This window comes from Hirundo rustica, chromosome 3 (genome assembly GCF_015227805.2).
Source record: "Hirundo rustica isolate bHirRus1 chromosome 3, bHirRus1.pri.v3, whole genome shotgun sequence".
In the NCBI taxonomy this organism is placed as follows: Eukaryota; Metazoa; Chordata; class Aves; order Passeriformes; family Hirundinidae; genus Hirundo; species Hirundo rustica.
In genome coordinates, this window is record NC_053452.1 from 81839821 (window position 1) to 81861670 (window position 21850).

Here is a 21850-nt window from a genome sequence, read left to right on the forward strand (position 1 = left end):
TTAAGCAGAAATTGAAGTAGGATTCAGTAGGGAACAATGAGGGCAAATGCAAATTTTATTCAGGAGACAGGTGAATGGCTGAAACACCATAAAACAACAGATACTCAATTTCATCAAAAAAAGCCAGACATCAGGACTATGAAAATAAGTCAGCTTTCAATTTGTGGCCATTGCACTTTTATTTGTACAGTCTCTAGAAGAGATTTTCTTAAAAATCTTAAGAAGGAATGAGGTTGTATCTCAGATGTGCACCAGTCTTCTAAATAATGAATGACACCTGCAACTCACCAGTTCAGTGATCATGGTTGGCCAAAGTGAGGTAAGGTGCTGTGGAGACATTCTTAAAAGCAATACTCTGAAAAACAGGAACACTTGGGAGTGAAGGGTGGGCACCTGTGGCAACCGGAGACTTTCTACCAGCCTTTCTGAAACAAAAAGCCAAGAAGGGTCCCTCAGTTCAGAATAATTCCAATGAGAATTTTCAACTTCTCTCATTTACTCTCAATGTTAACGTTAAGTATCTGCCATGTTACTCTTTCAATACTTTACTACTTCTATTCTGTCAACATAAAGAAATAACCACTCCACCAAAGAAGGAACAAAGGATCTAAACAGTGCCTATTTTGGTTAAGTTCTCTACATAAATGAAATAGTGCCTCTGGGAACTTTGCTTATCTTATGCAGAGTTTCACCCATTACAACAGGAGGAGTTAACAGATTCCAAACAGTATAAAAACAGCCTGAACAACTCGGATATATTACTGATATTAAAACACTGCACCATCATAGTACTTGAGAAATTACAAAGAGATAACAGTTTTAATGAATTAGGATCACCTCTAGGCATTCAAGATATACAAAGGTAGACACTAAGAATTTTTTCAGTCCAATCAACACACATGCATGTTGCAGTTCAGACCAGTAAAACCACCTGATCCCATGAAAATAGTAATCTCAGCTACTGACTACTTGACTGAGAAAAAACAAAAAACCAACCAAAACCAACCAACCAACCACACAAAACAAACAAACAAAAAAACCCCCACCAAAAACACCACAAAAAAGCAAGCAACCAAATAATTTTACAAAAAATAGATCCTGGAACAAGTGAAACAAAAAAAGTTGATGCAACTGATTTTCCACACAGAAGAGACCAAATGTCCTTTTGGTGGCATGAAAAGACAATACATCTAAAAGCTGCTGCTGTAACTATTAGTATCATCTTTAAAAAAAAAAAAAAAAGTTCCCATTCCCAGTCACTTAAAGAGTCATTGTAAGAAATAAACTTCAATGATAAATAGGACAGATAATCTGAAGAGAGGAAAAAACACCAGCAAAAGAAGTCAAGAATTCAAAATGTTAAGGTCAGTTTTCCTATTTATCCCTAATTGATAGGTTTTTGTACCTCAGATGTTCATGTCAAAACATATTACGCAGTTATCCAAGGATATTGATCAAGGGATAAAATGACAAATCAGTGAAATTATCTGGATTAAAGTCAACTGGCAACCACAAAATCGGCGTATCTTGTGGTCATTTAAGACTGAAAACATTTTAACCAAAATATGCAGAAACTTTGTTTCAGCTATGGAAACAGATATCTAATATCTGTTTAAATAAAGAAAAAACTAATATCACATGCTGATATCGCAGGACAAACATTTAACCAGCTGTTACTCTGTCATTACAAGCATCCCATCCCACAGTAAACTGGAAGAAGTACCCTAAGCCATACATATTTACTGACCTTGTATGTCTGGCAGGTATTTCTGGTACTGGTCTATCTCGCTGCTAAAAATGGCGAAGGCGAGTCTCTTGAGGAGCATGGCGCGCTGCTCCAGCTCCGCATCTCGGTTGGCAAAGAGATTGAGGGAGCTGCTCTGGGCCACAGCCACTCGTGCTGAAAGAGAAAAGGGAAAGTGCAGCCAAGAGCTTATGAATTTCCCTTCTGCTTCACTTCAATGCACAAATGACTCTTTCTTCGCAATAATGGGGTTTGAAAGCAGATGTTAACATGATGTATGGTTTGCAATTTGAATCTGTAACCAGAAATTCAAAATAGAAGTTGAAAGAAAATCTGTAAGTGTACACGACTGTGGCAGGGTTTAAGGGCTTTTGGGAAAGAATTTAGCCATTTTTTTAAAATAAAATATGCATGTATTGATGCTCAGAAAATCTAAATGTGCAGAATCAATTTTTTTTAAGCAGTTAGTGTCAGACCATCAAACCCAAACCAACCAAAAGCCACCCCATCCACTCCATTTAATCAGCTTTTTCACATAGACAAAATGCACTATGTGCTAGGATGGTATGAAATTCACTCACTTTGGGTTATTTATATGTCTCCAGAAACAAATAGTCAAAGAAAACAAAAAACACTGAATAAATTTAATTGGAATAAATGTTGAACAAGTATTTTCTTTAAGATACTTACTTTTCATTTATTTAATGTTTATACTGGAGAGAAATCACTACTATATCAATACTTACTCATCAAATCTCTGAAAGTGGTTTTGTCATGTGTCATCAAATTATCCATAATAGCTCTCCAACTAGAAGTGGAAAATCGTACACAAATCAGAAAAGCATGAAAAAAGCAAGAGTTCTCAGGAACATTTGCAAAACTTTTTCTGCTCTTTCAGTTTAGGCTAAGGCTTCCAATCCAAACTCTCTGCTTCATAAGGTACCATTTACTTCATGCTATTTGATCTGAAACTGTGTTTCTTGAACCCCTTTCTCCAAGAAAATAAGGGACGCCATTCAGAAGGACCTTGACAGTTTTAAGAAGTGGGCCCATGCAAACCTCATGAAGTATGAGGCCAAGTGCAAGGTCCTGCAGAATGGTCAGAGCAATTCCAAGAACAAATACTGGCTGGGCATAAAATGAATATTGAGAGCAGCTTTGAGGGGAAGGACTTGAGGCTGATGGTGGATGAAGATGAAAAACTGAATTTTATCTACCAATGTGTGCTCACAGCCCAGAAGGCCAACTGCATCCAGGGCTGCACCAGAAGCATGGCCAAGAGATCAAGGGAGGTGATTCTACCCTGGTATGACCCCACTTGGAGTATTGCATCTTGCTCTGGGACCCCCAACATAAGAAGGATGTGGTGTCATTTGAAGGGATCCATGGGAGAACCACAAAGATGATCAGAGGGCTGGAGCAGCTCTCCTATGAAGACAGGCTGAGAGTTGAGGTTGTTCAGACTAGTAAAGAGAAGACTTCAGAGATATCTTGTAGCAGCTTTCCAGTACCTAAAGAGCCTCCAAGAAAACTGAAGAGCGACTTTTTACAAGGGCATGGAGTGACAGAACAAGAGGGAAGTACTTTAAAGTAATCCCACTTTTAAAGAGGGCAGATTTAGATACTAGGAAGAAATTTTTTATTGAGGGTGGTGATGCCCTGGCACAGGTTGCCTGATGAAGCTGTGGATGGCCCATCCCTGGAAGTGTTCAAGGCCAGGTTGGATGGGGCTCTGAGCAACCTGGTCTAGTAGAAGGCGTCCCTGCCCATGGCAGGTGGATTAGAACTAGATTATCTTTTTGGTCTCTTGCAATGCAAATCATTCTATGTTTTTACAAAATGCTAACCATGTCTTCCTCACAGAACTTTTCCTTCTTATACTTTTAAGATCATTATTTTTAAAAGTAGATTTGTGCATAGCAATATACCTTATATAAGTTTCATATTTCAAGTGATAACCTAAACCACAGACAATCTCTATTTCTCTCAGTAAAGTTCTATTGGGAAATTTTGGCCCATATGTTAATGGGATACATAAAATTTGTAAGGGCCATTGATATAAGCAAGAAGAATGAAGTCTTACTGGTTAACACACGAAGCATCCATCTGGAAGAAGCTGGAGTCCATAAAGAGGTCAAAGGCTTCCTTTTTCCATGCTCTCCTTGTATACTGATATCCACTAAGACTGCTTAATAACTGGACACAAGCTCGATAGCTGGATGCATTGTGAGCACTAAACAAAGAAAAAGTCAACATAAACCAATTTTGAATTGTTGCTCTATAGAAGGTTTGACAGACATCTAATCCTTATCATGCCTGTTTCAATTTAAGTGCCACCGTCCAAAATTCTATTGGCTGCAGACATCTACATCAATTCAATAAACTAAAGATACCTGTGATTACGGAGGTAGGGCACAACATAGTGCATAATATTTACAAGCAAAGGAATAACTCTCTCTTTTTCATCACTGTAGAAAACCATGTCCAGGAGATGAGCCAAGACCTATCAAACGAGAAGAGGATACGTTATCATGCATTCTTTAATTGCTTTTTACCTATCATTCAGCTTTTTTTTTTTTTTTTTTTTTGGTATAATGTTCTTTACTGAACATTCAAGTTTATGATAGAATTGATCACATTTCAGGTATTATGCAAAATCCAGATTATAAAAATTCCATCATTTTTATAACACATTAAGGTAAAAGCACAGAAGCATAAGCTCCTGGTCAAAGCATTCTAGAGAATAAACTACAAAGAAAAAAAATATCAAAGACTGACTGCAATTATCAGCAGTAAATAAGATGTACCATAAGGATAAACACACAAAGTTTACAATCAAAAAAGTTGGCTATACTATACCTCTGGAAGACCATGCTTTGCACCACATCCATCTCAATGGGTTAGTAATAAAGTTTTTTATACTTCTACTTAACAAGACCCAGAATCCATTCACATCAGTGTTTCCCATTAAATCTTCTCCAAGCTACTAGTCCAAAGCTTCTCACAACACAGAAGTTTATTATAAGACAATATTCATTATCTCCAAGGAAACATTTACCTCAGAAAGTAAGGTCAATGCATGGACACTATAAACAGATGGAGTTATATTTGAAGTTTCCATTGCTGGAGACAGCATATCTAAATGAAGACAATAACAAAAAAATGTCCAAAGTTAGTTTTCTCAAGCCATTATTTACCTTAGAGTATATTTTAAAAACATATATTTTGAAGATGCACAAGCTTTGCCAGACACAGTAGTGCCGGAACAATACTGAAGAATTTTACATACATTCAAATATAGCAAAGCTGTTCTCTTCATTAGTTATAGCACAGAAATTAATGTTTTGTTTTAAATAAAGATGAAAACAAACCTACCTTCAACATCTGATTCTAAGTTGCTCCCATCAACCATAATCTTGGGGGAAGGCTTAACCTCTAAGTTTCGTCTTAGCCAAGTGGTCTGTTCCAAGGAAGAACCAGCAATTGCCCCAATGGCATCCACTATCTTGTGTGTTACATCCTGGTAGAAAAAAACACGTCAAGCATTTTAAGAACTTTGTGCAGAAAGGCTGTATTCGTTATCCTGATATGTAGAAATCCCATATGACCACGCAGAATTGCTTAATAATTTCTATATTATCAGTGATTAACTTCACAGAAAATGAGAGCTTTTTCAACAAATTGTAAATATAAGGAGAAGATATTAAAGAGTAATTTCATACTACAGAACTGATATCAAATATTTCTAGTACATTCAAGCATCTAGTTCCAACCCCACTGCCACGGACACGGACACCCTACACTAAACCAGGCTGTTCAGAATCTCATCCAAGTGGCCTTAAACAATTCTAGTGATGGGGCATTTGTAACTTCTCTCGGTAACCAGTTCCAGTGCCTCACCACCTTCACAGTACAGATTTTTTCCTAATATCTAATCCATATCTACTCTCACTTTGAAGCAATTCCCCCTTTCCTGTCACTACATGCTCTCATAAACAGTCCTTCTCCATCTTTCTTGTGGCTTCCTCCAGGTACTGGAAGCCTTCCCTTTTCCAAGCTGAACAAACCAAATTCTTTCAGGCTTTTCTCTTAAGAGGTGCTCCATCGCTCTAATTAACTTGGTGACCCTCCTTTGGACTTGCCCTAAAAGGTCAATATTCTTCCTGTGCTGGGAACTGCATGATCTTTAAGGCCCTTTCCAACCCAGGCCATTCTATGATTCTATGATTTACTGTTCAGTATTTTCAAAAGACATATACAACAAATTTCTTACCTGTAAATCTCTTTGATCTTTCTTATTCTCCAGACTTGGGTTTTTCATGATGAACTCATTAAGAACACTGAAAAAAATACAGAAGTTAAATATGGAATTTCTTCTCTTAATACGTTATTCAGCATTTTTCAGATTTAGAAAAAATCTGAAGATATTTATTTGCACAATATTTATTCACTAAATCCTATGGGATTGCAACTTATCGATATTCTAGGAAGCATCTTTTCAAGCTCCTTATGTTAACTCTGATCATAAGAATTTTTCAAGATATGTTTTACTTGATTATATACAAAAGTATCTTTAGAGACACTTTACTAGGGAAGCTAAAATATTGAAGAAAGTGGTCCTTGAAGAAAATACAGAAAAGCATATTCAAAATTATAATTCTAACAATCCACAAACTGTTTCCATGCTGATAATTCAGCCCACTCTAGTGGGTTTCAAATACATAAGAAACAGTATTTGTTGTTATTTTTTAGGAAAAATCAGAAACTTACATCTGTTGCTTAAAGAGCCTGCACCAGTCAAAGTATTATTAAGGTATGGTCATGGCTTATATCATACTATAATATAAAATGTAACCATATGTAGCCATTCCTCAGAGAAGAAACCAATTTGATAAGACCCACAGAACTCAGGCAATAACTCCACCAGTCAAAAGTAAGAAACAGAGATCTGAAAACACTAACACTTCAGAATAATTTCACACACCTACATTTGAGCATATCTGAAAACTGCAAATATCAGGAGCACTTACCCAAGTATAAGAAACTGTCCCGGAGCTGGAAGACCAACTTGTATGGAATCTTTTAAGAGAAGCAGCAGTGCTGCCCAGCTGTCTACTAAGCTGGTCACTGGAATCCTAAGGGAAAGAGAGCAGCAATGTCAATGATGAGAACATCATCTCCCTCAGGTATTATCCCCATTTCTTTTCACCTCGCAACTCTCCAGTCAGATATTGGCAATCAACACCCTTATAGATTCTTTTAATATTAGGTGGCTATGTCAAGTCATTAACAAACAGATGAAGGCAGAAGAAGAGCATTCTCAAAAGCGATGCTTTTCATTACAAAGCTGGAGTGGATGAATGAGTTAAAGAACAATTAAGATCAGCTTTCTTTGGGCAGGGGGCAGATTACCTGCAGGATTTTTAGGTGGGGGAAGAAAGGTGACGCAATACTCTGGAACTCACAAAATGAACCACGTTTTTTTAATGAACCTACAGTTCAAACCCATTATTTTGTCATTATTTATATTACACAGACGATTATTTATATTACACAGACGATTCATCATCCTATGACAAAAAGATGTAAAATGTTCAAATTGATCATACGCTTTCTGATGACAGAAATAAAACTAAGCTTCTTCTCTTACCTTTGAGTATAAGCATAGAAAAACTGCAACATGCAGACTTCCAGCGAAAGATGTTTCTAGAAAAAGATATGAAACCTGTGTGGTCAGAAAGAAGTGGCTTTTTTCCCCCCCTATCACTGTAAAACTGAATGCTATAATGCCACTGCAATGTCTAAACGTATAGCTTAATTTAATAGAATATTAAAAAAGTCCTTTCAGACATCGCTCTGTAAAGTTATGCTTCTCTTCATTTATCTCTTAGCTATAGTGAAAATTTTCACGTTGTGCTGATCAGCTTTGTCAATGACGTACCTGTACCATCAATGTTTTAAGCTTCTTCAGGAGGACATCATATAAATCAATACGATCTCTATAGTTTCCATACCTTGTCCTTTGCTATGGCTGGAGGCTGCTTCAGAACTTCTTTAACTGTCTGTATGACAGTCTCTGTTCTCATAACACTGATAGAGCGAACCAGCTCGACCAGCAGAAGTTGTTCTTCACCTGCTGTAGGAATAACCTAAAAGAATCAGATGTTATGTCACAGATTATCACCACAGACAATGGCTATGTCAAACCTAAGGCAGATGTGCTCATGGGATTGAAATTTTATTAACTAACAGTTCATCTAGAGACTTGGTATCACCTACTCTTCCCCTGAAGAATTAAGGAAGATTAACCCATTCTCAAGTGGTATCTCCCTGACAATACAGTTGCTAATTAGAAATACAAATATTGTCCATACTTCATGGTATTTTTTAACTAGAATGTCTGATTTTTTTCTTCTTCCTAACACTAAATCACTTAAAAGTATTACTGCTATTTGAAGTGACCACTATAATATAAACCTACCTTTGTCCTTGAAGTATTTTTGTTTTGCCTCCTTTCATTCCATACAAATGCAATAGCAGCCATGAAGTGAACACCATGATTCATTGAAATTGGACCCAAAAGTTCCAGAATCTGTTGCCTCAAATTCTGAAATATGAAAGCAGAACACATACCCCTTTAGATAAGCAGCTCAGGATTATGCTCAAAACATTTTCTCTGCAGAAAGCAAAGATGTGACATGCTGCACGTAACTGATACATTTTAGCTTAAAAGCATATTCAATACCCATTTATAAAAGCCTGGGTTTTGTGGTGAGTGAGCAGATGAGGACAAAGGTATAAAAATTCAATTTAGATTTAAGGGAAGGGAATCAAAATTATTTTGACAAATGTATTAATGAACAACTTAAATTATATTATCCCTGATGTTCTGACCTTAGTTGACCCAAGATTAATAGTGGTAATGGCTGCAGCAGCAGCAGTCGTTTTCTCCGAAGAATCTGCAAAGTGCAGGATGCTCCACAGTAAAGTCACAGAAGACATAATCATATGCAAGATAGAGAGGATCCCATTGCGTGCTTCAACCAAATGCTTCTGATCTACATTAACCAAAAGCTAGTGGGAAAGGAGAGAAGGGTTAAATATCTACATAAACAGCATATTTAATACAGAGTAAATTTAGACTTACCTTAACATGGGAGCTTTCAAACTTAACCCTTGTTGTGAGGTTTTTCATTAATTTTTACATTATGTACAGCTTTGAGACTTTTAAAATAATAGAGAAACTTTTGATTGAGTTGCCCAATAGCAAATGTACTCTGAACATGTGGGCCCTCATGTCTACAGCAATTAATTTTGTATCCTCTGCCTATACATTTGCAAAACAATTATTTCAGAATTTTAAGTCTAGCTAATACTCTAGGCAAAATTATTTATTTACATAAACAAAACCCGCTTTTCAGTCACTTTTATATGAATGGAAAGCAAAGGGTGTAAGAGTGGGGAAAAAAGCACAAAAACAAGATAACAGAGAAAACAGGGCAAAAGCTTGGAATCTGGATCAAATTCTTAACAGACACTATGCTCAGAATATCAGATCTAAAAATACAGCTTGAATAAAAAGAAAAATTGTGAATATTCTGATGGAGCAGAACGATAACGTTTAGACATATTGCAAGATGAACGCAACAATGGCAGCTCTGAAAAGTGGAATTTTAAAGGTCTTGGAGTTAAGGAATTCATACTTTACTTATTTCAGGGTAACAAAAAACAAACAACCAAAAGAAGCAAACAAATATAAGAGTGTTCTCTTAAAAGTATCATCCATAGACACGTGTTTTTCTATTTGAAATGTGCATATTGCCAATAACCCGCCCATATTGAGAGCTAAGACAATATATTTGTTATTTTTGTCACTCAGATCTTCGAAACTGCTAATATAATCATACTCCTTGATTTGACATGTACTGCAAAGGAATCTCTTAGACATCCAGATAATTTTACCTGGTGATACTGCGTAGATGGATCCAGGAGGCAGTAATGAATTATTGTTGTGATCCCTTCTAATAAAGTGAGAATCATATCTGGGGGAGTGACTGATGCCATCCAGAGAGGCCTAAAAGAAGAGTAATTTTTTTTTCAAATTAGTTAATCTGATAGTAAAGTAATTCAACACAATCAAATGTAGTTAAAAAGATTATACTTCTACATACACGTACCTATTATCAGATAATCCCGTTTCATATTTATACTGCTGAATTAAATTATCCAAGTTCCTGCAGAGCTGAAGAGTTACTGAAACAACCACCCTTTGAAGAACTTTCCCCATGTAAGGCAACGTAGAAGTGATAAGGCCAATCCACTGGGGATGCATTTTACAGGCACAGTGCTGGTGCAAAGCTCGTATCACTGCGCACAGAAACATGCCTTGGCAGGTTATTGGCTGGGAATGTAAATACTGCAGAGAAGTCATTGGCTGCTGGGGACCAATGTGCTCCAGGTCCGTTATGACAAAGTCAAACACGGTTTCATTTTCCTCAGGCACAGTCATTACTCTGTGTTCCAGCACAATCAGCCGTTGAAGTACTTTCAAAAGTTGTGACTGCAGAGTACTACCATTGTCAAATTCATCCTCCGAAAAATTTATAAGGCTGTCTTCAGAGAAGCCTTCTTCTACAGCCACTATGTTTTTTCCAGCTACCTTTTCACTGTGCCATTTCTGGGCACTGAAGATAGAAGAGAGCAGACAATGCAGGATCACTTTCTGAACTTTGCATTTGGACAACATGTCTGAAATAAAACTAGGAAAGCCCTTGGCAGAGCTTTCTATCACTTTTGCCAACTCAGCAAAGAGAAGTGTCAGAATTTCTATACTCATCATTTGCATGTTGCGGTTTCCTATGAGGTCTTGTGAGGTTACTTTAACATGAGTTGGATAATGGCTCCGCATGTAGTATAAACACAAGGAGATAAGAATTTCTATGTACATAGAGCTCCGAAAGTTATGGTTAGAATCAACTGGGATGTGACTATAGAAATCCTTGCCCATAACAGATATTCTATGCCTGGCTAGAAGATTTTGGAGCAATGAAAGCTGAGGAGTGTATGCATTGTTGACACTGGTAGTGGAGATGGCACTTACAAAAGCTGAAGGATTTGTTTTCAGAATTGCCTTAATTGCAGAAAAAGCATACAATGTCCTTGAAGAGTCATACAACTGGAGATAAAGCAGCACATGTTGATACAGTGGATGGATATTGAAATTAGGAGATTTTCGCATTCCTGGGGATCCGACATCACTTTCTATTTCTGAAATTTCTCCTTCTCCACAACTGTACCAATTTTCTAAATCAAGACCATCACTAAAGAAGACATTTGTTTGTTTAAGCTTTTCTGTCTGGGCTTTCTTCTTCTCTTCATCTTTCTTTTTGGCTATTTTTACCTTAGGTTTTGCACCTGGTTGCTTACCAGCCTCTTTAACAATTGTTTCTTTTTCTGACATTTTTTCTGGTTGCTTTCCTTTAAAGCTGAACTGAATACTACTGTGGCTACGTTTTCTAGACTTCGATTCACTGGAAGAAAGAGTAAGATCAGAGAAGGATTGCTGGCTTTCTGCAATACAAGGTGAAGAGTTATTTCTGGACATTTCATCTCCTAAGCTCTCAAGTCCAGTCTCAGTTGAGGCTGATAGTAACTGTGAGCTGTCATTACTCAGTAAACTACTCTGGCTACTTTGAATATTTTGATCATCACTTTTTGTAACCTCTACAGTGTTATCCAAAGAGCTGAATTTACATAAAGCATCCTCAGAGTGAAGACCATCTTTAACTGGTTCAACTTCTTCTCCAAGACCACTTACAACTTTGCATATAAGATCTGTAACCACTTGCTGCACAATTTCATCAGGTGAGTCTTCTTTCAGAGTCTGAGAACTATCTTGAGCACTCAGGCTTTCTGTTTCCACTTCATAACTGATGTTGTCTCCAGTAGATGACTGAGAACAGCCAGAGTCAGAACTCTGCAGTATTTCAGCTTGATGATCAGGAAGGTCAAAATCAGACACAACCATTGGTATGGTCTCACTGCTGGTACTTAACAAGGAAAGCCTGTCACTCAGAGGGTTGACAGTCAGGCTGAAGTTCTCCATTTCATCCACACCGAGTTGTTTCTCATTGCCTTCTTTAGGTATAATAAGTTGTCCTTGGCTTACGGGCATGTGGGAGAATGCTTGAAGAAGAACACAAAAAACCGTATATATATATAAGATTTTGTTCTTCAGAATAAGAATTCAGAATTAAAATTTAGAATTTAAACTATTATTGAGACTTCAAGTTATGAAGGCATGGTAAATAGTGTCTTTCTATTTCACAGAAGAAAAATGTTAATAAGCAAATAACATATTCACAAAAATAAAGCAGAATTATTTTAGCATTACAGCTTAACAAAACAACGTAATTCTCAGTGAAACATGCAGTCTTATCTGCTTCTGTTTTCGCAACAAACAGAATTAGTAAATTCTAAACTAAAATTACACAATTCATGCAAAACTTGAAGACTTACTGGTATGTTTTGAGCCAGCCCCACATCATTCATTAAAATGTTTAATTACTTGGTTAAGCTTCAAGCCATATTCTTATGTTCTACCAAGACTCCATAAGATCTAACAAAAGGCTCTGCATTAAAATACTTACATATCATTTTAATCTAAAACCAATAAAACTTTAAACAGTACTTGAGAAACACAAATTTGAATTTGGAAAAAAACACACAAATTCAATTATACGCCATAGCTATTCCAACATTTTTTTCAGTTACCCTCAAAAATTTCTCCTATGATTTTAACATTGCATGTAAACAGCAAGCAAAAAAAGTTAGGGAACTTCCTACAGTCTTCTTGGGTACATACCATCAGCACAACTGAACTTCTGCATGAACTGCTTTTCATTTTCTTCGTCAGGGTGATTGGGAGATTTAGTCCAGTAACATTCAGCCTGTACTCGCTGAACAGAAACTCGCTGAGTTTTTGGATGGAGAAGCAGTAGGAGCAAAGGTTCAAGAACCCTTGCAATATCATGTCTTTGAAGCACTTGGTTTAACCAGGCTTGTCCCACTGACCAAGTAGAACCATCCAAGCTATTGAGGCTGTCCAGCATGATAAACAAAGATCTAGAATGGAAAGAAGAAACAATCTAATGGATATTGTAGATTACTCACAGAGTAATCTCATTTTAACCTGACAGATGACAAATTTAATGTTAGTACATACTCCAGTGTCTTCTCCATACAAAGCAGTATTTTCTTTGGAATCAAAACTTTTTACCTGATCTTTATACTTTAGTCTAGTCCAATGAAGGAGTGGGCAGGAAAAGCTAGTAACAAAGACAGTTCTAACAGTTGTTCTAATAGTAGCAAGATCAAATATTCATACAGCTCTTAGCATAACAAGCCTTTGTTGGCTTCTAAGTGGTATGCCATTAAAAAATATACAGCTTTAAAAGTCAATTCACAAGTATATATGGGAAAGAAAACATTTGAAGATCTTGTCTTCAAGAACAGAGGGGAGAAATACATTCAGCAGTTCCTACCACCATTATTTTCTTCTTTTAACAGTTTTAGCCTTGAAAATCCTTTTCAGATTTATGGAAAAACAATATATATATTGGACTCTGAATTTTACCTACTGTTTTACATTCTCCAATAGTACATGTTCATAAGCTTTTTCTTGTACGCAGAGAATTTATCAGCATTTATGCAAGGAGTGACAGCATAAAAGAAAGAAATAACCTTTATACTCTGCTCCTTACAGGTAAATATGCAATACAAAATCTAAATAAACAGTTTTTCATAACATTTGTGCTAGCTGAAGAAGACAAGAGTAGTTCAAAGTCCAGATCTTCAGTCTTTTCTAAGAAGATAGTCCAATACCAGAACACAAAACAGAAATCCTCTGCTGCTTGCCATAAATGACCTCTTACACAAAACACAGATTAAACAAAAGAACTCATATTTTAGCACTTGCTTGCAATTTGGTTTTTCAGTTTTTTAGTTTTACTGTTACTTTCTAGTTCATATAATTCAATTCTGGGTAGATTTCTCTCCTGCTTCTGTTTTTATCAAAACAGAGCAAGAACCCAGATATTAAGCTCAATATATACGACAGTGATTTTAACTATAGTGATGGTCAAGGAATACAGTGACAATTTCTTCCCCACTCTTTATAGCTTCCAGGAAAAACGTAACAGCTTACATAATCATCACTGTGAAAGAAATTTTGTCTAACACAAATTCTTTTCTTCTCCTTCTTCGTTCTTCTCACAGCTACACTGTAGCTTTAACTTTTAATTTTTAAACTCCCTATGTTGCCAGTATAATAAATAATATAAACCAAAGATTCCGAAATAAAATTATTTCAACTGAATCAGCCTTGCGATCACCAACCTGTCAAAGGTGCGGCCAAAGGAAGAAGATTTGTTAATATGAAGATCTCGTGTGAGATGCCATAGAACTGCAAACTTAGCATGAGCTTCCATTCTTACTTTCTGTGGACCAAATCATAAATTAGATCTGTCAGAATGTAACAGCTTCTGATAAGAAATAGAAAAAGAAAATCATACAGCATCCTAAACTATATAAGATATAATGAAATTAACTTCTTTGATAATGTGTTTAAATACTATTTTTAATCTTAAAAGCAGTAGTAGCCAACAACAGGTGTCTGTGAGCAACTTAGTACCATAAAAGGATTCCCTCCTATCTTGATCTTGCCTTAAAGTTTAGCCTGTCTCTTTCTAGTTAACTTATTTTCATTCCATTATTGCCATACTAGAAAGAAACAGAAGAATTTTCTAGCTAGACATGTAGATAGACTTCTTCACAAACGTGCAAAATTTAGCTCTGGAACAAATTGGACAAACACGACATGCTTACTGTCCAAAGGATTCATAATGACTAGTAATAAAATGCAGACTATCATAGAATCATAGAATATCCTGAGTTGGGAGGGACCCACAAGGATCATTGAAGTCCAGCTCAGGATATTAATGGTAAAAATGGTGTAAAGTAACAATTGTTCAGTTTCTCTCTTTACTGAGGCTGATCCAGGCAAAGAGATATTCCAGTAAGGCTGTAAACAACAGTAGATGTCATGATATGATTTGAACATGTGTATAAAAACAGCTTCAGCCAAAACACAAGAAAGCTAGTAAGCAATTGTAGGTGTGAACAAAGCACAACAATCAGGACAATTACACCAAATAAATAATCAAAATTACTTCAAGTACTATAAGGGCTTAAACTAAACTACTAGACTATAAGCAAAATAAGAGGACAAAGATTTTCACTTGTTTGTTCTTAGAATATATGGTTATAGGAAATGAACACTAGGTACATTTACCTTTAACCAAAGTGATACAAAACTAAAAACTACTAAAACCACTGACAATTTGGCATACTTCCAGACTTAGTTTACATCATACAACTTAAGAAGCTTTGCAACAGCTTATCTATCCAATATTTGTCACAATAATGAAAACTTTAAGTAAAAGCTTTACTTTTACTTAAAAACTTTAAGAAAACTTTGAAAATCACAAAAAACCAAACAGTTCCTGTTAAACAAACTAAAAATAAAACAGAACAACCTCTTCATGCCAAAAACAAAATCAAAAGAGACAGCAGCATTCTAGAAAGTAAAGCAGACATCACTTGTATTTAGAAATAAAATGCTTCTCACAGGAAAATAATCCACAACACTGCTGAAAAATGTATACACAAAATAATTCACTGACAGTTATTGAATAGAGTGAAAATACCAATTCCCAAACACATTGATATGACTTCATGTAAGCCCTTGCAATCCACGCTGTGAAGATGTAAGAAGGGAAGTTCTATGTCCACAGTCACAGCAGTTTACAGACCAGCCTAAGTGAAACTAAAAATCATCACCAATTTTAGCAACATGGCAAGCTGTGAACTGCTCTGATAGACAGACTAGCTCACATTCACTCTTCTTCACCTGGTAACTCTGGTAGAATGGCAAAAAGGTAAGAGCTCTGGACATCACACAACACAACCATGAGTTGCTAGAGTGTGTAAACAAGTAATTCCCTACCATTCATACTGTTGGAGCTGTGAAAACAGCTCATATACCTAAAATTTAAAGCACTACAAAGACCTCGACTCAAATGTCAAATTGACAGCCTCTATGTGAAACAAATTTCTAGGTGAAGAAAAAATAAAATAAAGTACCTGTCATGACAAGAACTCCTACTACCAACAGCAAAAACTAAGCACATGCTTTAAGTATTGGGAAGCATCACACGACTTTGATAAGAGAGTCTCCTGCATAAGTCTGTTGCTGAATGCTGAAAAACCTCCTTTGTCTAGCATGAAACTAGAGGCTCATCACAGACCTAAAATAACATTTGAAACAATGTAAGGCAACCTTTTTTCAATATTGAAGTCATTCCTACCCTCCTGTGAGGGACCAAGTCCTTTTTCTAAATATATTTCTGTATATACTTTACTCATCTTTAAGTAAATACATGAACAACTTGCCTTGTCTCTGTGAGTCAGCTGCTGACTAATAACATCTTCACAAATGCTGGAAGATGGGACGAGGTTGTGCAGCTGGTAGAAGAGCTCCACACTCTTCTGATGATGCTGAGGAGTTCCATCACCCAGCTGGTCCCAAAGAGTTAAAGCTATATGCTTTGTACATAAAAAGAAAAGTTGCAAGAGACACAAGTGAGTGACTATCATGCCTTGTTTTGCTCTGTGCAGCAATGGGAGAATCACATCTGATAACACACTACGACCAAGAGGCAATCTGTAAAATGGTACCTTTAGTATGAACAGAAGGAACTGTTCGAAACACTGCAATAGTTTACTTACTACATAAAAAAATTCCTGTTAAGGAGTCAGAACAGAAATAAATTTTCATTGAAATATACTTAACTACATAATATACCCTGATGCTGATTATCTTTTGCAAAAGATTTCTTACCTAAACTACACAAATGCTAAGATTGTTTACCAGAGACCAACATTATGCACAGCTCAGTTTCATACCTTTGCTGATTAATGCTGTTATTCAATCAGGTTTTGTTTCTACCTTTAAAATATTCATTTAAACAAGAATTTTCACACGAGTGGTCAGTAAGACAATTGCAGCAGGAAAACTTACTGTGTATTTCATTTAGATTCTAACACAGGTTACAACTGTTATCAAAATATTCAACAAAAAAAATTGTTTTACCATGTCAAGCATGGTAAAAGGACCAAGACCTATTCTCCTATAGACAGAACAAGAAAATAGCAATGAGATACTGAAGCTAACCTTGAAGAAATCTGTCTTTTCAGCCATATATCTCAGATTGCCTTGAGTAAGAGGAGGTCTGATAACGACAGCCACTCTTCCCTGGTTAGGACTAAGAGGCTGAGCAGTTTCCACACTGTTCAGATTTTCTCCAGTGACAACAGCAACAGATTGAGTCAATCCAACCAAGTCCATCACGAGGGAAATAGTTACACCCTGGACACTGAAATCGCTTGCCTGCTTGCAAGCATTCATTAAAGTCTGTAGCCACAGTGGAGGTTGTACTTGTTCACAGTCTGAAACACAAGTCATAGATAATACATTTATTTAACAATCTAAATACTGTAGAATTTTCCTCTTGTATTCCGTAATTACACGTGCAATTATCCCTTCATATTACAATCTGCCCATTGTATGGGTTTAGGAAAATGTATGTGAGAGGAACATACTTCCTGATTTATCTTTAAAATAATCCAATTAGGAATGCAACACTGTATCACTTCAAACATTTAGTAACCAAACATGAATAGAAAAAAATTTAAAAGGAAGAGAAAAATTTTATGGAAATGCATGCATTCAGATGATTTCCTCCTTTAGGCAAAACTGAACTTTTAGTAGTTAGCACATCCTTTCAGCCACTTTTCTTCTTCACAAAATTTTCCACCAGCAATCAAATCTTAACACTCTAGATAGAAGTCTGGAATAATTCTGTAATATATTTTATAGAGCCTAGGTTAATATATTATATAATATACACGCAGACTAATTTTAAGTTGACAAAAAATGGATTTGGCAACACTTTAAAAATAGAAGCCTCTGAAAATTAATGGTTTGGGTGAAGAACTATGATCCATTAGACCACTGTTTTCACTGCAGGCAGTTGTTTCCTCCTTTTTACTGTTCTCTCACTTTATCAAGCCATTCTCTGGGTTGATACTGAAAGTGTCTTTCTCCAATGTTCACAGTCAACTCTCCACATGACCCTTGCACCCTTTTATTTTAGAGATACCAAAGTAACTTCTCTTAAAACTTTAAAAAGACTCTACTGATCACGTTCCTAAAAAGGCAAATGATCTAGAATCAGACACAAGTGAAGAAGTGTTATTTAATAGGAGCAAATACAGCACTCTTTTAGAATCAAGGGAAGAATGATGCAATTCCTAATTTATATCCACAGCTTCACTGGAGTCCATATATACCTTGCAATTCCATATTGTGTTCTAGAGTTTAGACATATAACCACTGTTTTCAGTTTCACTCAGTTCCCTTTGTAATTTCTTCAATTAAAGATAGCTGAGAAATTAAGGATACAGCAGAGTTAAAGCACGGTTATGTTGTATAAATATCAGATTAACTTGTCTCCTTCAAATAAACAGACTGACCAGTGATTAAGAGCGATTGGGTCATATCATTAATGCAACCCTTCAAAAACACGTTCCAAATTTAGGAACCCTTCAACAAACAGCCTCTTCTGCAATACAAAAAGCTCGCATCAATAGATAGGGTAGTGTGAGAATTATGGTAACTACCTTCTTCCATTCTCTGTTGCAGTGCAATTCTCTATTATGGGAAATAGAGCCATCACTATTCCCATCTGCCCCGCCATTCTATACAACAGATGTTCACATTTGGAACAAAATCCTTCCTGTTGCTTGTATCCACCTACAATCTATGCTTATTTCTGGAAGTTACACTGTTCAATAGACTGCAAATGATGCCTCACAAACAGGAACATTCAGTTAATGAACAAGAAACATAAATCCAAGACATTTAATGAAAGTGAAAAGGATTCCTCATATGAGGCACACACTACTCAGGCACAACAGGCTCTCTGCTCTATAGTGCACAATGCAGTGATAATCAAGTGCTACGTGAACGAAGAAGTAATAAGCAAACAGCTGACATTTTAGTCTTTGGACACAACACTCATTTGTAGCCTGTTTGGGAGAAATAAATAAATAAACATCTTAGTATTTTTAGGGTCATGCTATAAAAGCACAAATACTCTGAGACAGATCTTTTAGAAAAGGTAGAAAATCTTTGGTGTTGTCATACTCATAACTAATAAACAGCTATAACCAAACTGCCTTCAACTGACAAATATTTTATGCCTGGATGTTGCAAAGTCAAATATATGCTCTGCTCCTGTCTATAATGAAGACATAAGACATCTTAAAGACCATAGAACCAGAAGCAGTCATGTTAAATTATCATGCTTGCTTCCAAAACCAAAAAAACCTACTCATCTCCAAGCACCGCCCACCATTTAGCCTTGATTTGAAAATTGTAAATAAGAACAAAAAGCTACAACTAGGAAGTTTCCTAGAAAAAATAAAACTAGAGATGACTCCGACAGTAGCCAAAATTAGTGTTACTATTTCCTGCATGCTCTAAGCATATCCATCATGAAAACATTTTCAGGAGCAACTCTCAGACTGCAGATCAGAAGGGGATGCAAAATTGGAACTGTAAATTGAAGACTTTACAAACAGTAAAAAGGATTGTTCATCCTAAAACATCACAATTTACAATAATCCATAACTGTCAATGTTTTAATCCTGTCTATATTAATAGTTTCATCTATCTGTGAACACATCCATATCTCAACAAAACTCATAGTTCTTATTTTGTTCCTTGATGCAATTATAGCTAGAAGCATTTTTTGCAATAACTGTTCTTTTAATAGGAGTGAAGTAGAATTAATTAAATTTCTTAGCTGGTATGATTTTTATTGGACAGTAGCTTACGTTTTCCACATATTGCACATCAATTCAAAATTGATAAAAGGAAGCTGAAAACATACTTGATGTGAACTGAGGCTATTTCAAAATATGACAAAGAAAACATAGTGGATCCATACAGTAAAGAGGAAGATTCAACAATCTAGATTCTACTCTCAGGCTTCAGTTTTGCATAATTTATATTTTTTACAATAATATTATTACTGACAAATTCCTTGCCAGTAATGTTCTTAAAAAATTATGAGAAAATAATTTCGTTTCCCAATGTAAACCAATTGACGCAGAAGAAATTTCCGAGAGGAATGGCAAAGAGCTACACACACAAAGCATGATACTATTACTTTAAATTTTTTTGGCTGAGAAATAAAAATTATTATTTTAAAAACAAAGAACAAATGAGAGTGCAGCTTACCAACTTCAGGCTTCCCAGGATGTAACTCTGAAGTGCGGTTTCCTTCAGCAATGTAAACGGGAAAGCTTGAACATTCAAGATAGAGCTGACAAGCAGCAATAAAGGCAGGAAGGTATTCTTTCGGTGTTTTCTTCTTTGTTTTCTTCACCTTAGCATCATCCTGTGATTCTCTGTCCCATTTTGTGCTCTGTCCTTGCACTCTACTGGGGTCTACGGGAAGCTCTGCCCCTAAGGGCTGAGACAAGGAATTATTCTGAATGATATACAGGTTGATAAATCTGGTCAAAAACTGTTGGACATATTCCAAACAGCACTGCATTGCAGTCTTTTGGATTGTTTTCCCACTACGACTTGCTGTCCCTTGTGTCATTATGGAAGGAGGCTGTACAATGGTTTCCTCAGAACCCACGGTTGATGCTGTCTCAGTCTCTGAGGATGTGCTACCAACAATAGGGATGCCAAGTGCACCGTGACCTTCATTCAGTGCTCTGTCAATATCATCAGTTGTATCTGCCTGGTATTGTACAAACTCAGTGAATCCGCTTTCTGATGATCGACTGCTTGGAGGATTTTCACCATCTTCAAACACATCATTAGGATTTTCAAGTGACACTGATGGCACCTGAGTAAAATAAAAGTTTAATGACTGTTAAAAATAGGTTACCTAGGTCTTAGCAAAACAATATCTATTAGTGTCTTCATCTGAAAGCAACAATTTTATTCCAGAGTTTACAATGTATTCATACAAATACATTTCATGCAAAATTATGTTTGGTGTTCCTGTAAGCCTGCCAGATTAAGCTAACATTAAAGAAAACTGTTTATCAAGAAAAATATTTACATACTATTGGTTTTAACATTTTCTTCATATCATAACCATATCTATTCTATCATGAAAGAATGCATGGGCATAGGTATTATCAATTTATACAGCATCATAAACTGCCAAATACAAAGGTATAAAGTATTAATTTAAAAACTTCTGATCATTTGCAACTAGAAAGAAAATAAATAATCCCCTCGAAATGAGAAGGTTGCCACAACAACAGCAGTCTTTCATGACATATTATGTCTTAATTCCTTATCAATTCAGAATATGCACATATAGATGAATGGCTTTTACTCAGCACCCACAGTGGCTTTTTGCGCTGCACTAGTTCTCTACTATATTAGTAAATGACAGCATAGTCTCTTGTTTTCTGGTGAGAACATGAGGTAGGGAAACAACTGAAACAGAAATGCATCAGTCAGTGGCCCTAAATGGAGGTGCCCACTTCCTTCTGATTCTACATTTTACTGGCAAGGGCAGATGTTGCCTGACACCTAACAGGCCCAGAAGTTTTGACTCTAATCACTACATGTGTTAAATACAGAACTTGAGTATTATGTACTAATATGAAAAACTTTTTCATGAAGAAATAAAAAAGTGACATTATTATTTACAGTGAATGTCTTGCTTTACCAGAGATGAAATAAGAATGGAAATTTGAGCTGCAGAAAACAGTGAAAGTTATGTATTAAAAAGCTTGAAGAGACATAAATTATGAGTCCATTTTACAAAATACTATCTAAAAGTTATTAGAAGCATGCAAATCATTTCACTATCTCTTAAGAGAAACCATGGCCACATGAGACAGCTGTAATTGGAAGCAGAACGCCACTGAGGTTCAAAGGGCAACATC

The 21850-nt window shown here is 36.1% G+C and overlaps 1 protein-coding gene across 10 annotated transcripts in view; it reads right to left on the bottom strand.

The window, feature by feature from the left end:
• DOP1A (DOP1 leucine zipper like protein A) overlaps positions 1-21850 on the bottom strand; it is a 60129-nt gene that overhangs the window by 7887 nt on the left and 30392 nt on the right. For all 10 annotated transcript variants that reach the window (XM_040060567.2, XM_040060566.2, XM_040060564.1 and 7 more), the window contains 20 exons: positions 20169-20790; positions 17037-17311; positions 16256-16408; positions 14141-14241; positions 12609-12868; positions 9922-11929; positions 9707-9818; positions 8639-8818; positions 8226-8351; positions 7759-7893; positions 7395-7450; positions 6775-6879; positions 6018-6084; positions 5120-5264; positions 4803-4882; positions 4138-4247; positions 3828-3977; positions 2491-2552; positions 1748-1900; positions 289-425 (listed from right to left, as the gene is read on the bottom strand). In XM_040060567.2, the coding sequence (XP_039916501.1) occupies positions 289-425; positions 1748-1900; positions 2491-2552; positions 3828-3977; positions 4138-4247; positions 4803-4882; positions 5120-5264; positions 6018-6084; positions 6775-6879; positions 7395-7450; positions 7759-7893; positions 8226-8351; positions 8639-8818; positions 9707-9818; positions 9922-11929; positions 12609-12868; positions 14141-14241; positions 16256-16408; positions 17037-17311; positions 20169-20790 (5037 nt within the window). The remainder of the gene's footprint in view (positions 1-288; positions 426-1747; positions 1901-2490; positions 2553-3827; positions 3978-4137; positions 4248-4802; positions 4883-5119; positions 5265-6017; positions 6085-6774; positions 6880-7394; positions 7451-7758; positions 7894-8225; positions 8352-8638; positions 8819-9706; positions 9819-9921; positions 11930-12608; positions 12869-14140; positions 14242-16255; positions 16409-17036; positions 17312-20168; positions 20791-21850) is intronic.